Source organism: Meles meles, chromosome 9, assembly GCF_922984935.1.
Source record: "Meles meles chromosome 9, mMelMel3.1 paternal haplotype, whole genome shotgun sequence".
NCBI lineage: Eukaryota > Metazoa > Chordata > Mammalia > Carnivora > Mustelidae > Meles > Meles meles.
In genome coordinates, this window is record NC_060074.1 from 18,632,930 (window position 1) to 18,649,106 (window position 16,177).

The 16,177-nt window shown below is 40.6% G+C and overlaps 1 protein-coding gene across 4 annotated transcripts in view; it reads right to left on the minus strand.

Annotated features, from left to right (window-relative positions):
• The window catches only part of KLF7 (Kruppel like factor 7), a 93,613-nt gene that overhangs the window by 46,948 nt on the left and 30,488 nt on the right, over nt 1-16,177 (minus strand). For 2 of the 4 annotated variants that reach the window (XM_046019219.1, XM_046019218.1), the window contains one exon: nt 158-791. In XM_046019219.1, the coding sequence (XP_045875175.1) occupies nt 158-791 (634 nt within the window). The remainder of the gene's footprint in view (nt 1-157; nt 792-16,177) is intronic. The other 2 variants (XM_046019220.1, XM_046019221.1) reach the window with 1 other exon arrangement.

The window sequence follows — 16,177 nt, forward strand, 5'->3', positions numbered from 1 at the left end:
TCCCTCTGCTGCCCCGCCCCAGCCCTCCCGCTTGGCTGCCACCTCCAAGTCAGCACAGTGCCACTCCTCAGGACACGGGACACGGGAGCCCGTCCCACCGCGAGGCTAAGGGAGGAAGGAGAAGAAGCAGAAACCACGTGCGGCCAACTTGTACCACTACCTGTGTGAGTCCTCTGGTGGGCCTTTAGGTGGGAGCTTTTTGTATAAACTTTCCGGCACCCGTTAAACTGACAGCGGTGAACCCTCTTCTTGTTTTCGGGGCACGCCTCGGCCCCCACCCCTCCTTGCTCACTGTCGCTCTGTCCGCTTTTAACTGTCCCAGCTGCCGCCACGGCCGCCGCTGCCGTTGCCACCCCTCCCACCTTGACCGAGCCGAGGGCAGCCTTCTTGGCCACCAGTTTCAACGTCACCGTGCCATCCACGGCTGAGAGAGTCTGTGAGGTTTTGACCAGATGGCGGCTGAGCTCAGGGGACGATGGGGGCGTTAATGAGGTCACTGCGTTGAGCTGGGCCTGGTTGACGGCTGTGTAGCTGTCGAGAGAAGAGCTGGTTGGCTGGAGGCTGAGGCAGGTCTCAGATAGCAACTTGTCCCGAGAGAGTAGAATGTCCACTGCCGAGCTCTTCTCACAGATGGTGGCTTCCACAGGGAGCAGCAGCGGGTCCAAGCGCCGGAAGCTTTCCTCTATGCACGGGGGTGGAGAAGCATGGAGGAAACAGTCCAAGTCCTCACCGAAGGTCTCCGAGATCCTCCTAGGCTCCGTCTGTAGGTAGCGTTCCAATTCAAGGCATGTCTGCAGAGGGGAAGGAGGGAGGGAAAGAAACAGCCATCAGAGGCAAAGAACACCACCAGGCCACACGGTGACAGGCAGAGCAGTAAGAGACAAAAGGAATGGTTTCGTGGCTGGAATCTGAAATTCTCTTGGTGAAAGGTCTGACCTTGTTATTTAGTCCCTGAATTCTTCTGAAGGGCTCATAAGGGTCACATCATTCAAGTTTAATGAAGGGGAACTAGAGGCCCAGAAAGGCTACCTCACACCATCAAGATCCCGGAGGACATTCAATGATAAAATGGCCTCTTGCTCCACAACCCAAGTCAGCAGGTGAGATGCTCCAAGCATTGCTAGGAGTTCCATGTAACCAAGAAGCAAACAGGATCAAAGTCTTCTAACCAAAACAAGACTTCCCAGAGTCCAACTTAATTTTCAAATAGACTTGAGCAACTCGCAAAAATCAATTTCCTGACTTGCTCAAAAGGACAAACCGTACCTGCCCCAGCTACGAGGTGACCTCAGCCACAATCAGCCAAGAGCAAGCCCTGCCTTGGATTCCCTAACCAAAGGGAATGGCTACTGTTCTAAAGAATGCCTCTCACAGCACCTCTGATAGGCAAGACAAAACTGCCATTGTTTACAGCAAGTTATTCAAAATACAATTGCTACCTGTTTTGTGGCAAGGAGCAGAAGTAAGTCCGGTTACAATGGTTTAGCATCTCTATGTGATAAAAATAAGTTCAAACACAGCTATTTGACTTGCTAAAGATAGGACCCAATGTATTTCAACATAAAGCTTTCACCTGGTAAAGAAATAGAGAAAAAGAACTGAAAAGTTCAGAGCTGGAACACACCTTCATCCATGGTCGTCTTTGTAACATGGTGGAAGCGCTCTTAAGGCCAAAGTGGGTATTTAAGCGTATACTTGAAAAGCTCTCCTCAGGTAAGAATCCTGCTTTTCCAGAACCTTGTATAAAACCACCGTGATAACTTGCACCATCAGCGCAATTCGCTCTGGCTTCTGGGCTTCAACAAAGAAACACTGATGGCAAATTTAGAATGAGACTAGCTCCTTCCTTACTGCCTCCCTAGTAGAGCATCTTTGATTTCAACCAATGTTTGGATCTTAGGCTTTTATTCTGTTAAGAATATATTTTAATGATATACCTAGTTGCATTGTATCTATTCAAGATTTTAGTTTGCTGAAATTTCAAAAGGTTGTTTTTGTCTTCTCTGTCTTATCCCTTTTATTCTCCCATAAATTTCTCCATGAGGAGATGCACTAGCAATGGGGCTTACCATTTCCCAGATAGAGAATCATAGAACCATGGAGTTTCAGAGCTGTCTGTCTAGAGTTTATGTAGATTATGCTTCTCTAACATGTTCACATGTCAGCATTTCACCTGTTTTTCTCAGATGGCATGTGATAGCCATTCCACGCTCACTATTTTGATAAGATTCTAGCTGCCTACCTAGGGTTAGCATTTAACCTCTAGGCCAGAATCCATTGATGGTCACTGCCTTTGGTATCCTCTGCCAGCTTGCCCCTCATGGCTACCAAACCCCACCTGTATCCTTATGACATCAAGGGCCCACCTCCTCCCACCCTGCTTGTCTCACTCCACTCCTGTTCTCTGAATCACTCAAACTCTACCTGCAATTTTTCTTTCCTATTTGCCAAAGTATCCAACACCACCTTATATACTTTGACCTTCAAAACCTTTAAATTATTGCTTATATTCTTCCATTGGTTATATATCTGTCTTCCGTCTTCTGTTTATTTTTTGTTATTGTTATTTTTTATTGAGGTATAATTGACCTATAACATTATATTCATTTCAGGTGTACAACATAATGATTCCATATTTGTATACACTTACAAAGGATCACTACAGTATGTCTAGTTACCAGAAGACTGTTTTTTAATCAGCCTTATGGTAAAACTCTGCATTAAGAATAAGAAAACCAGGGGCGCCTGGGTGGCTCAGTGGGTTGAGGCCTCTGCCTTTCGCTCAGGTCATGATCCCAGCGTCCTGGGATCGAGCCCCGCATTGGGCTCTCTGCTTGGCAGGGAGCCTGCTTCCTCCTCCTCTCTCTCTCTGCCTGCCTCTCTGCCTACTTGTGATCTCTATCTGTCAAATAAATAAATAAAAATCTTTAAAAAAAAAAAAGAATAAGAAAACCAGATTTTTAACTATGAATCAACTTTGGGTTTCACCTTTGACTTTTAATAGCAGAAACCAATGAATGATTCTAATCTTCATTCAACACTCATGGCATATGTTTTTGTTCAACTACTGTGTCCACAGCAAAGTGCAAGGTTTTCTGTGTGTTGGAAGGAGAATATATTAATGATCCATGTGAAGTAGGTGCAGGATAAATAATTACAAGCTAAAAATTATACGAATTAAAATTTAAAAAAATAATAAAATAAAAATTATACGAATTTACAAAGAAAAGTGATACCAAATAAAATACTATAAAGAGTGTTGATAAGTTCTTAGGGGATGAGTGGGCAAGGAGGTCTACACCCTATAATATGAAGGCATTCATCAAGGAAAGCTTATTGGAAAAGTCAGTTTTGATTCTATTTTATGTATTGATTAAATAATAGCTCTGGCTGAGTAGCTTCCCACCACTTTATACATGAAACCAATACTACTGAATTCTCAGGTTTAGAAATTTACATTATCCTCAGTTGCCCCTTTCTGAATTCCATGTCTCAAAATTTTTCCCTTTCCTTTTTCCATCTCATTGCTAGAAACTGTCATTTACTTCTCTCCAATACTGAAACCCTCGGGCTTAGCTCCAGTCAATTCACTTCTGAATTATGAGATCTTACTCCTAAAACCTGCATTAAAGCTTCCTTTCCTTTTTAAAACCCTCACCTACCAAGCACAGTGCTTGGCACCCAACAGGTATGTATATCTATCAGACAAAGACAAAATCAACTTTATATCATTACTTTGATTATTTTAACTCCTCCATTCCATGAAAGTCATCTCCTGACTCCCTAATCTGGATGATGCTGAGGCTAGCCGTCTTAGAAATGACCCTAATAAATGTCTTCTGGAACACAACTGTAATCCTTCTTTAGCTTTGTCCAACCAGATTTTTGAGACATGGATATGTTTTGGGTAAAAATCAGCTGAATCATGGGTTATAAGTTGTCCTTGAGGCAGTTCCCTGCCTCACATGTAAAGACTATTTCACAACCTACTCACCACTGTCTTTCGATAGTTTTTGTATGTCATGTCTTCTCACATACTTTCTAGCTCAAAGATTTGAAAGCCACTGAGAAATTGTTGTGATCGTTAAGAAGCTCAGATCTCTTCATATTCAGAGTTCTGGGAAACAGATTCTAAACACATTTACATACTTTTCTCGTAAGGTTAAAAAATAATCTACCCAGTATGTCCTAGTTTAAATCCCAGAAGCACACAGGTCACAATAATGATCTAGAGATAGAGACACATCTACTAAAATGTGGAAAATGCTGGACCACTTAAGAGCAGCTATCACTTGCAACCCCAATACAGGGCATTCTAATTCCATCTGAGAATGAGAGAGGCATGAGTACCCATCAGGATGGACTGGATAGCCCTATGAAGTCATTTTGAAATGGTTTTTGTCTTGAGAAATCCACTTCTTATAATATTCTACTTAGAGGAGATTTTATGAACCAAAAACTCATCAGAAGTGCTGGAAATTAAAATGTCAAGAATGAAGAGAATTTTCATATTAGATTACTTTGAAGCCAAAGAGAAAGTTTACCTCCAATGTTTTTCTTTAATGAATACAAAGGACTTCCTTAAGAAATGCCTATAATGTTTAATTAAAATCTGAGGTATTTACTCATAGATATTAATACATACACGCAGAGAGGTATATATAGAAATAAATGTGTCTATGTATCTATGAGTATACATACATATATTTCCTAGCTCTGTCTTTATGAAAAGTCTACAGGAAAGACACCCCAATAGCAGTAAGCACACCTAGTATACAGATCTTGGTTCTAAATGTCATTATACAAAGGATAATGGTAATAAAAGGAAAAAGGGAAACCAGGGCACCTTGGAGAAATAGTTGATTCGAAGTCTGGGTCAAAGAAAATATAAGATGAGTCTAGAATATCTTGTGGTACTAGAAGGTAAGAAGTGTTCATAAAGAGAGCTATGTCAAAAAAAAAAACCTCAGAAGCCAATTTGAAGGAACTCTTAATAACCAAATCTGGACAATATGAGCAACAGAAATGAATAGTGATGATGGGATTTTAATACATGGAATAAAATTAATATCTATAAATCCATGGTGATATAAATAAATAGTTGAATCAATAAACAAATGGAGATGGTTAGCTTCTCCTTACAGTGAAATTATAATTAATAAACATAGAAGGGAATATGGAATGATGGAAATAGAAAATCACCATTAGGCAAACAATAACAATGACTACAGGCAAGAAACACCAATGGATGCTAAAATTAGTACAGGAGAGTATAATGAAAAACAAGGTATTTGCCTAGTCTCAAATCATCCCCCTCAGCAAAATATTAGTTAACTACAAAGACAAAAGTAATAATTTTACAGTGAAGAAGCCTAGCATGCACCACTTTAAATAAATGATCAAAGTTAGCAGCACCCATAATAAGGCATACTGATATCATGTAACCTGGTATGAAGGTTAAAAAGGGTACAAAATTATTCTACACCATTCCTGTCCAAAATACATAACCTCAATGTAATCATGAGAAAACATTAGAACAATCCAAATGGAGGGCCATTGTACAAAATAACTGGCTAGTATTCTTTAAAAATATCAAGATCATGGGGGCAACAGGGTGGCACAGTCAGTTAAACATCTGACTCTTGGTTTCAGCTCAGGTCATGATCTCAGGATCATGAGATCAAGCCCTGCATTGGGCTCCGTGCTCAGTGTGGAGTTTGCCTGAGATTCTCTCTCCTTCTCCCTCTGTCCCTCCTACTTGTGTACTCTGTCTCTCTCTCTCTAAAAATAAATAAATCTTTGAAAACAAATATCAAGATCATGTAGAACAAAGGAGATTGTACAGAAGACATTAAGAAGCTGTCCCAGATCAGAGGAGACTAAGGAGATATGATAACTAAATGCAATTGTTTTTGAAGAGAAAAAAGACATTGATGGGAAAAATAATTTAATACAAATAAAGTGTACAGATTAATTAATAGTGTTGTGTCAATACTAATCTCCTGGTTCTGATCATTGTATTATGGTCACATAACATTAAGGGAAACTGGGCAAAGTGTATACAGGAACTCTATGTACAATTTTTGCAACTTTTTTGTAAGTCCAAATAATTTTGAGAGAGAGAGAAGAAAAAGAAGAAGAAACAACCATTAGCAAAATAGGAGCGTCTTCAGATTGTAGACTTGCATGTAAAGTTCAACTATTTATTTATGTACCAGAACCAGAGATTTACTCTGTCCCAATGACACTCTAACCAGCAAACTCCAACTCAGGAGTCCATGGATGTCAATTTAATTACATAAATTACGCCTTGCCAATTCTTCACCTTGGAGATACAAGGCTTCCCTTGACCTGACCTAACAATACAACTTAAGACTTGAGGGATCAGCCACTGGAGTCACCTCCATCCCCTTAAACATCCACTACAGTCAGCAACAGGAAGGAAATGTGCCCAACTGCAAAGTGATTTTCTTACTATTTATAAGGTACATATGAGCTTTGTGAAGACTCTCCAACATCTCAACTTTGAATGTGGCTTATTCTCCTAGTTACCTAAAAAGTTTTCACTTGAAATTGGTTTTGAAATGATCATCCTACAATCTCTTTTAATACTCTCTCCATTTTGTTCATATTACTTCTTGGAACATGCTTATTAAAAGTGATAATCTGGGATGTCTGGGTGGCTCAGTTGGTTAAGCATCTGCTTTTGGCTCAGGTCATGATCCCAGAGTCGGGGGATCAAGTCCCACATTGGCCTCCGTGCTCAGCAGAGAGCCCGCTTCTCCCTCCACTTGGACTCTCCCTGCTTGTGCTCTCTCTCTCCCTCTTTGACAAATTTATTTATTTATAAAATCTTTTAAAAAAATATTTAAAAGCTCAAAAAAAAAGTGATAATCTAAGACCTAGTTAGAAAATAAAAAAAACCTCAAACCTATTACTGCCATGCCTACTACCTCTGTGACAAGCTCCAGAGGCAGAAATTGAGAGAGCAGGACAACCCAAGTCTTGTAGCACAAATTAAGATCACCAAAACCTCCCCCATTGTTGGCAAGAGGTAGTTACTTTCATGGGATCAAAAAATAACAAGAAATCTGGCCATATATGGGCATGATGATGCCAAGGTTACCAAATGGTTTTCATTAAACCTGTTCTTCTCTCTTCATAAATTAGATTAAATTTGCCATTCAGGACTGCAAATATCTCCAGTCACTTTTGCCGTTTCCCCCAACTCTCTCCTAAAGGTTTCCTTTACCCATTTTTCCACTCTTTACTTTCCCTCACGTTCATATGTTTTACACAATCTTTCAACTTCCCTCCCACTAATCATTGTTTCACTCAGAGTTCAACATAAAATCTATTTGCTTTAGGAAGTCTAGGAAAAAAAATGGAGTTAAGAAAATATGCTGACTGCCAAGTGTTGAAAGACACACCACCTCAATCCTGGACACAACTAAACAGTATCTCCAAAATGAATCTATGAGTCCACAGATTGGTGGTATGCATGGTTTATTAAGATTATAATCTCCTTGTGGCTTTAGTAGCATTTTCCTCATAACTAGTGATGTTGAACATCTTTTCATGTACCTGTTCATTTGCTCATTTTTTAACTGGGTCATTTGTTTCCTTGCTATTGAGTTATGAGTTCTTTATGCATCTGGGGAATTAACTCCTTATCAGATACATGGTTTGCAACTACTCCCCCCCACCCGTTTTCTTTTCACTTTGTTGATGATTCTTTTGCTTTTTAGTTTGACGTAGTCCCACTTGTTTATTTTTTTTATTTTGCTGCTTCTGCTGTAGGTGTCATATCCAAAAAAATCATTACCAAGACCCAGGTCAAGGAGTTTTATTCCTATGTTTCCTTCCAGAATGGTCATTACCAAAAGACAAGAGATATCAAATGCTGGCATGGATGCAGAGAAAAGGGAACCCTTGTGCCTGTTGGTGGATTGTAAATTGGTGCAGCCACTATAAAAAACAGTACGGAGGAGCCTCAAAAAATTAAAAATAGAACTACCATATGATCCAGCAATTCCATTTCTGGGAATATATCCAAAGGAAACAAAAACACTAAGTCAAAAAGATATCTGCACCCCCATGTTCATAGCAGCATTATTTATAATAGCTGAGACATGGAAACAACCTAAGTGTCCACTATTAGATGAATGGATAAAGTTGTAGAATATATATACAATGGAATATTATTTAGCCATTAAAAAAAGACAAGGAAGCCCTACCATTTGTGACAACGTGAGTGGACCTTGAAAGAATTATGCTTAGTGAAATAAGTCAGACAGAGGAAGAAATATGCTATATGATCTCACTTATATGTGGAATATAAAAACAAACAAAAACAAAAACAAACTCATAGAAAAAGTGATCAGACTTGTTACCAGAGGTGGAGGAGGGGTGGGCGGAGAGGATATTGGAAAAGGTGGTCAAAAGGTTTTAAGATACATAAGAACTAGAAATAAAATGTACAACATGATGACTACAGCTAACACTGCTATGTGATCATAAGAAAAGTTGTTAAGAGAGTACATCCTAAAGATTTTCATCATAAGGACAATTTTCCCTTGTTTTTTTTTTCTTTCTTTTTATTTTATCCATATGAGAAGATGGATGTTGGGTGAACCTATTAAGTCAAACCATCATGGTGTATGCCCTAAACTTACACATGATATATACCAATTATTCTCAATAAGAAGAAAAAAAATTAACAAATTTTTTAAAATTACGATCTTCTTAAAAACAATGATCATATTCCTTATGCACATGGGTACTCAAACAATAAAAATAATCTTTTAGAACAAAACTTCTACCTCTGCTATCTCAGATGGCAAAGATACTTCAGTGTTTAAAGTGGTGTAAAGTTGTGAGAGTTACAACTTTCCGAAAGAATGAGCAACAACCCCATCCATAACCGTCTCACAACCCCCATGCACAACCACCACCATAACTACATCCATGTCCACATGGGCACACTCTAGTCCAGTCTCCTCAATGTCATCCCTTTACAAACCAAGTGTTTAGAACATAAAAAGTTCTTGTTTTCACTTCTGTCTTTTAATCTGAACATAAGATAAAGTCACTTGTCCAATATTTTTGCCATCACTCATTACTGTGTCATGATGATTAATTACTTGGCATCTTTGGATCCATGAATAGTCAAGTTGATGAATCAATAAAGAAAAAAGAAATTGCATTTTGTGAATGATTTTTTTCTGGAATAAGATAGAGTCAATGAAATAAAAAGCCACCTACTACGACCTATGTTTATACTCAATTAGTCACCTTTGGTCCTTTTTAGCCAGCTACTTTGAATCCCTATCATTCTACCTATATTATACCTAAAATATCCAAGAGTTAAAATGGCAAAGATATAAAGCAAATTGGGCAAAGAATATAAATACAAAAATAAGAGGAAATATAGTTTAACACAACAGAAACGTGCAAAGTCATGTCCTTTTGAGATCAGACCTGGACCTAATAATGATGACGACAACGACAAAGATGACAGCGATGATGGTGATGATGATGCTTCTAGGGAGGAAGGGGTGAACTCTAGCTCCCAGAAAGAATGCTCACCCAGGTCATTGCACACGCAGGTGACTGCACTTGGCTGCCCATGGGAGCCTCTTCCTGACATTTATTATGTGTGGTTTTATCACGTGCTATTAACCATGGTGCCACCGTCCCCAGAGAGCATGAAGTACAGAAACAGGGAGATGAATCCCTTACTTTCCTCCTGGGATTGGCCCAAAGCTTAATTACTTTTTTGTACTTTGAAATCTTCGCACACATCCCAGAATGGAAATACAAAGTGACACAAAACAAGCTACTGGATAGCAGGGAAATCTGAGCTTCCTTTTAAGTGATCTTCTAAAATACGCCAATTGTTTTCTAACTCCTTATTAGATATCTGTATACTGCACACTTTTTAACAAAATCTTTATTCCTCTGACTCCTGAAACCAATTCTGTAGGATTGCAAAGACTGGTATTTATGGGAAATTCTGTGATTTTTTTTTCCCCCTTTAAAGACGATATGATGCAATGACTCTGACACGTTTCTAGTCTTTTAAAATCAGGTCAGAGTTGAAAGGTGGGAAAGGAAGCAGACAGCATGGTCAGAGAGTTCTGGTGCCATTTTTCTCAGGAGTGAGAGGAGCGGTAAGAAGCACCAAGGTTATGATTAATAAGTTCAGTTAAGCCCATGGGAGAACCACAGACACCAAGTAGTTGAACTTTATTGCCCATTTTCCTGAGTTTCAACATTCCAAAGTGAGTTTGAGGAGGAGAATATAATACTAACTCATGGCAGAGTCTCTGTAGAGCCAGTGACAAGAATAAACTGTGTAAGTCTCAAAAAATGAGTCCTTTTCAACAAATATTTACTTTTTCTTGACTTTCATTGCCAAGAAATATTAGAGTGGAGGGTTAGGACAGAATGATTTTGTCTAGAAAATACAGGTAAGTAATTATATAGGATAAGTGAGAATCTCTTCTTGCACGTTTTAGCTATTAGGCTTAAAAAAAAAAAAATACCTCAAGCCCACATCAAGAGCACACCCCAGAGGTGCAACAGCATTACGCATCCCTGCCAACACTGCCCAGCTCCACAAAAATAACCCCAGGACTGTAACCCACGTCAGATCGTATTCCTTCCCTCTGTTTCTCACATCAACTGGTTGCTGAAGACGAAACCCAATTAAATATTTCCCTCTCGTCCTTTGTAAATTCTGAGAGACAATGCTGTGAAAATTAATTGAATTCTAAACAAACATGAAAGTTGGGAAATTTCTCCCAAAACCTCTTCAGTATCTCTCCTCTCTGAACTATTTTTAACATTCAAAGAAAATATTTGTTTGTATATTTTTCCTTGGGGAGGCAAGGGGAGGAAGGAGAGAAGATGAAAGGCCTAGGAGTGGGTGCTGTCTTTGAAATAAGCGGCCTCAAATACCCCTTTCATCTTCCAAGGGTTCCTTACTTACTGCGCATAAAAGAAATCCCCAAACCAACCCCAATTTAAATTAAATGTTAAGGTGCATTCTACAATCACGGAACCTCTGCAGAACTGGGTCCCAGGTCTCAAGCTCCTTAAAGGAAAGCACCGGAGTCCCCTACACCTACAACAACTTGAAAGAGCACTTCCTCCTTCAGAAAACCTGTGATCCTCAAAATTAAGTGTCCATCAGGGACAGGACGGCCCATGCCCTGAGATGGCTTCTTCTTTTTTTTTTTTTTTACAATTTAATTTATTTATTTTTTCAGCGTAACAGTATTCATTGTTTTTGCACAACACCCAGTGCTCCATGCAAAACGTGCCCTCCCTATTACCCACCACCTGTTCCCCCAACCTCCCACCCCTGACCCTTCAAAACCCTCAGGTTGTTTTTCAGAGTCCATAGTCTCTTATGGTTAGCCTCCCCTTCCAATTTTTTTTTATAAACATATAATGTATTTTTATCCCCAGGGGTACAGGTCTGTGAATCGCCAGGTTTACACACTTCACAGCACTCACGATAGCACATACCCTACCCAATGTCCATAACCCCCTCCCCCTCTCCCAACCCCACCTCTCCCCAGCAACCCCCAGTTTGTTTTGTGAGATTAAGAGTCATTTATGGTTTGTCTCCCTCCCAATCCCATCTTGTTTCATTTATTCTTCTCCTATCCCCCTAACTCCCCATGTTGCTTCTCCATGTCCTCATATCAGGGAGATCATATGATAGTTGTCTTTCTCCGATTGACTTATTTCACTAAGCATGATACCCTCTGCAATCCCTATCAAAATACCATCCATTTTTTTCAAAGAAATGGAACAAATAATCCTAAAATTTATATGAAAACAGAAAAGACCTCGAATAGCCAAAGGAATATTGAAAAAGAAAGCCAAAGTTGGTGGCATCACAATTCCGGACTTCAAGCTCTATTACAAAGCTGTCATCATCAAGACAGCATGGTACTGGCACAAAAACAGACACATATAGATCAGTGGAACAGAATAGAGAGCCGAGAAATAGACCCTCAACTCTATGGTCAACTAATCTTCGACAAAGCAGGAAAGAATGTCCAATGGAAAAAAGACAGCCTCTTCAATAAATGGTGCTGGGAAAATTGGAGAGCCACATGCAGAAAAATGAAATTGGACCACTTCCTTACATCACACACGAAAATAGACTCCAAATGGATGAAGGACCTCAATGTGAGAAAGGAATCCATCAAAATCCTTGAGGAGAACGCAGGCAGCAACCTCTTCGACCTCAGCTGCAGCAACATCTTCCTAGGAACAACGGCAAAGGCAAGGGAAGCAAGGGCAAAAATGAACTATTGGGATTTCATCAAGATCAAAAGCTTTTGCACAGCAAAGGAAACAGTTAACAAAACCAAAAGACACTGACAGAATGGGAGAAGATATTTGCAAATGACACATCAGATAAAGGGCTAGTATCCAAAATCTATAAGGAACTTAGCAAACTCAACACCCAAAGAACAAACAATCCAATCAAGAAATGGGCAGAGGACATGAACAGACATTTCTGCAAAGAAGACATCCAGATGGCCAACAGACACATGAAAAAGTGCTCCACGTCACTCGGCATCAGGGAAATACAAATCAAAACCACAATGAGATACCACCTCACACCAGTCAGAATGGCTAAAATTAACAAGTCAGGAAATGACAGATGCTGGCGAGGATGTGGAGAAAGGGGAACCCTCCTCCACTGTTGGTGGGAATGCAAGCTGGTGCAACCACTCTGGAAAACAGCATGGAGGTTCCTCAAAATGTTGAAAATAGAACTACCCTATGACCCAGCAATTGCACTACTGGGTATTTACCCTAAAGATACAAACACAGTGATCCGAAGGGGCACGTGTACCCGAATGTTTATAGCAGCAATGTCTACAATAGCCAAACTATGGAAAGAACCTAGATGTCCATCAACAGATGAATGGATCAAGAAGATGTGGTATATATACACAATGGAATACTATGCAGCCATCAAAAGAAATGAGATGGCTTCTTACCTCGGTTCAGGGTTGTCTCCCCAGATGCTACCTGTTACCGATTCCAAGTCTGTCATGTTAGCCTCTACCCACACCTGCTGTGCCTACCCTCCATCAGCCCTTCAGAAGGGTCCCTCACTACTACCAGGCCGCTGGACTAGAACTAAATTGAAACTTGGGAGTGCTCCTGTACAGCGGGATCACATGAGATGCTTGGGTCTCCTGTCACACCAACCCTCTGCTTGGTTTTACACACACTGGAGAAAACCCCATTAGTTACATTATAGCTTGAAAATTAGTTTCAAGAGATGCTCGTGCTTTGGTCATTATGCTTTCATGGAGGAAATGAAATTCATGCCTTAAGAGTCAATGAAAAAAATCATCCTACGCTGGAACAAAAGCCCTAGATGCGGGCTTCCAATGAGGTCTGAGAAAGAAACAAATACAAAAGAGGCACTCCTAAAGGAAAACCCATCATCATCCATGAGCGTGCCAACCAGTCCTTGCTCGGGAAGAAAGGCACGCTATCCCCACAACTCCCGAAAGCCCAAGGCCTTGGGAGAAGGCCTCCCCTCTGAGAAGTGATGGCTTCCCAAGAACAACAATGGCCCTGACAGTTTTTCAGCTCCACCATCAATTTTCCATAAAGAGCAGTTTTCTCGATGAGCGCTTGTGTCAGGCAGGGCCTGATGCTTCAGAAACCTGTAATTATTCTTGGCTCCCCACCCCCCACAGCCTCTGCACCTGTGTCAGTTCAAGGCACCAGCTGGTCATGTCTTGCCTCCTGCCTCTTAAGGGGGTGGGGTGGGGGTGGGGGTGCGAGAGCCTTCATTGAAAACCCAAACTCACATTACTTGTCTCTTCTTCCAAAATGCAAAAACAAAACAAAAAATTTAAACTCACCAGTCTCACCCCTTCCCCCAACGGGTCTTGCCAAAGGAAACAAATAAACATTAATTGGCTAGAGAGCCTTCATTCAAACCAAAATTACTGAAAAACACAGTAACAGGGAAAGGTCTGACAAGGGGTTATTAATCCTGTTTTACAACCCACTCTTACTCAACCCCTGCCTGCTCCCGTTAACTTTGCACACACATGCACACACCCTCCCCAAACTCCAGGGGCCCCTTTGCACTGAGTGGCCAAGATGGGAACATGCCGAACCCATTACATCATCTCCCCTGCCTCTCCCAAATCACTCGCACAGGCTGACTCAGGCTACTGGGAAGTTTTTGGTTTTTTTTTTTAAAGCAAAACTCATTTCATTGACTCCCTCCTGGAACACTGCTATATCCGTCTCAGTTGGATTAATTAAATATACTTTTCCCCTAACCCCCCATAAAAATACATACATGACTGCTTCTTTTACCCCAAAGCACAGTTGCACACATGTACCATGTACAGACACATGTGTGTTCTGCATGTACTCCATCACACACACACTCTCTCTCTCGCTCTCTCTCTCACACACACGCAAACACACACATGCACTCCAAGTGTGAATTTCCCAAAACCAACAGGTTCAAATCCCCTAGGGATTTGCAATTCAGTGGCTGGTGATCACGGAGGATATTTTCAAATCCAAGAGAGTTTTCAGAAACTCCCACTGTGGAAAGGTAAAGCTGATGTGGGGGCACTCACTAGGAGGGGAGCACTCACTAGGAGGGGAGCACTCACTAGGAGGGGTATTTGCTCTACTCCTCAGACTGTAAAATGGCAGCCCAAAATACAATGAAACCAAGCCCTAAACTGCTTTTCCTGCCATGGATGGTGGTACATTTACTTAATTTGAGGTACTTAGAATCAACTTCCCAAAATACTTAAGGCGACTGTGTGTGTGTCATTGTGCTGCTCATTCCAGGTAAGGAAATAGAGCTCCCTGTGCACATGAAGGGACAGAAGAGTATTGGCCCTGGAACCACCTGGGTCCAAAATTAGGTGAAACTATTTACCAGCTTGCAATGCTGTTGGGCAAGTTACTTAACCCCTCTGTGTCTCAGCCTCCTCACCTGCCATATGAGAGTGTGTGAGAGTCCAATCACTTGACACATGTCAAGTGCTTATAACAGCACCTAAAACCCATACTATGTCTGCTGTGGCTGCTACCTAGCTAGTGTTATTTCACGGCACTTCCAAGAAGATAGTAAATATAATCAAATGTAACAATGACACAGAAAGGGAAGATAAAAAGACACCAAATAATTATCAAAGTAAAATAAACCCATTGCATATAATAGGGGACTCTGGCTGGGTGACATGTCTCACTGAGGGTTCAGTTTTCTCTTCTCCCAGTCAAATGGGCTGGACTTCTATGGAACTTACTAGTCTGGAGTTCTACGTTGCTGTGAAATAATACTGGAAGGTAGAGACCAAACGTGAGAATGGCTCACTCAGAAGAGGCTCAAAGGAACGAACACAGGCTCTGCTACCCAGCCAGGTGGTGAGACGAAGGAGGTTGGAGACTCTAGAAGGTGGTCTTTGGCCAGGACACAGCAGAACTAATTATCTGGTTCCCCAAGAATATCAGCCTCACCAGCATCTAAACATAAACTTCACTGGAATGGAGGCTCCTCCGACACCTGGAATAGTACTGAATTATGGCCTGTCTCAAGGATTTATCAAATGAATGAATGAATGAATGAATGAATGAATGAATCAACGGAAAATTCCTAAACAACCTGGTCAAAAGTCAACAGTGATCACAATCCGGGGCAGGCAGGAGTACAAGAGTATGATGAAAGCCAAAAATTCTTCCTTCTTAGAATAAAGGACATCAGAAACAAAGTGTATACATTTATTACCAACATTTCTTATAGGATACATCAGTATTTTAAGAACCAACTATAAGTGATATTTACTTGTCTCCTTGGTGTTTTCATTTGAGTAAAGAAATCTTTAAATGTTTACTGTCTGGGATACATCCAGTATTCTCAACTTAGAGGCACATTTAAGTTCTTAAGAGGCTATAGGGCAACCCCGGGAATATGTACCTGGGTAGGAAGTAAAAACCATTTCCTCACCTAAGAGAGTATCTCCCTCTCTTCCACTATGTCCTTTTTTTCTCAACTGACCTCCAGAAACCACCAGGAAGAGAAGCGATAAAGACAAATAGATAAGATGCAATTTTCAACTCTCATTCTTTATTGATGAAAAGAACCTGACCTAGG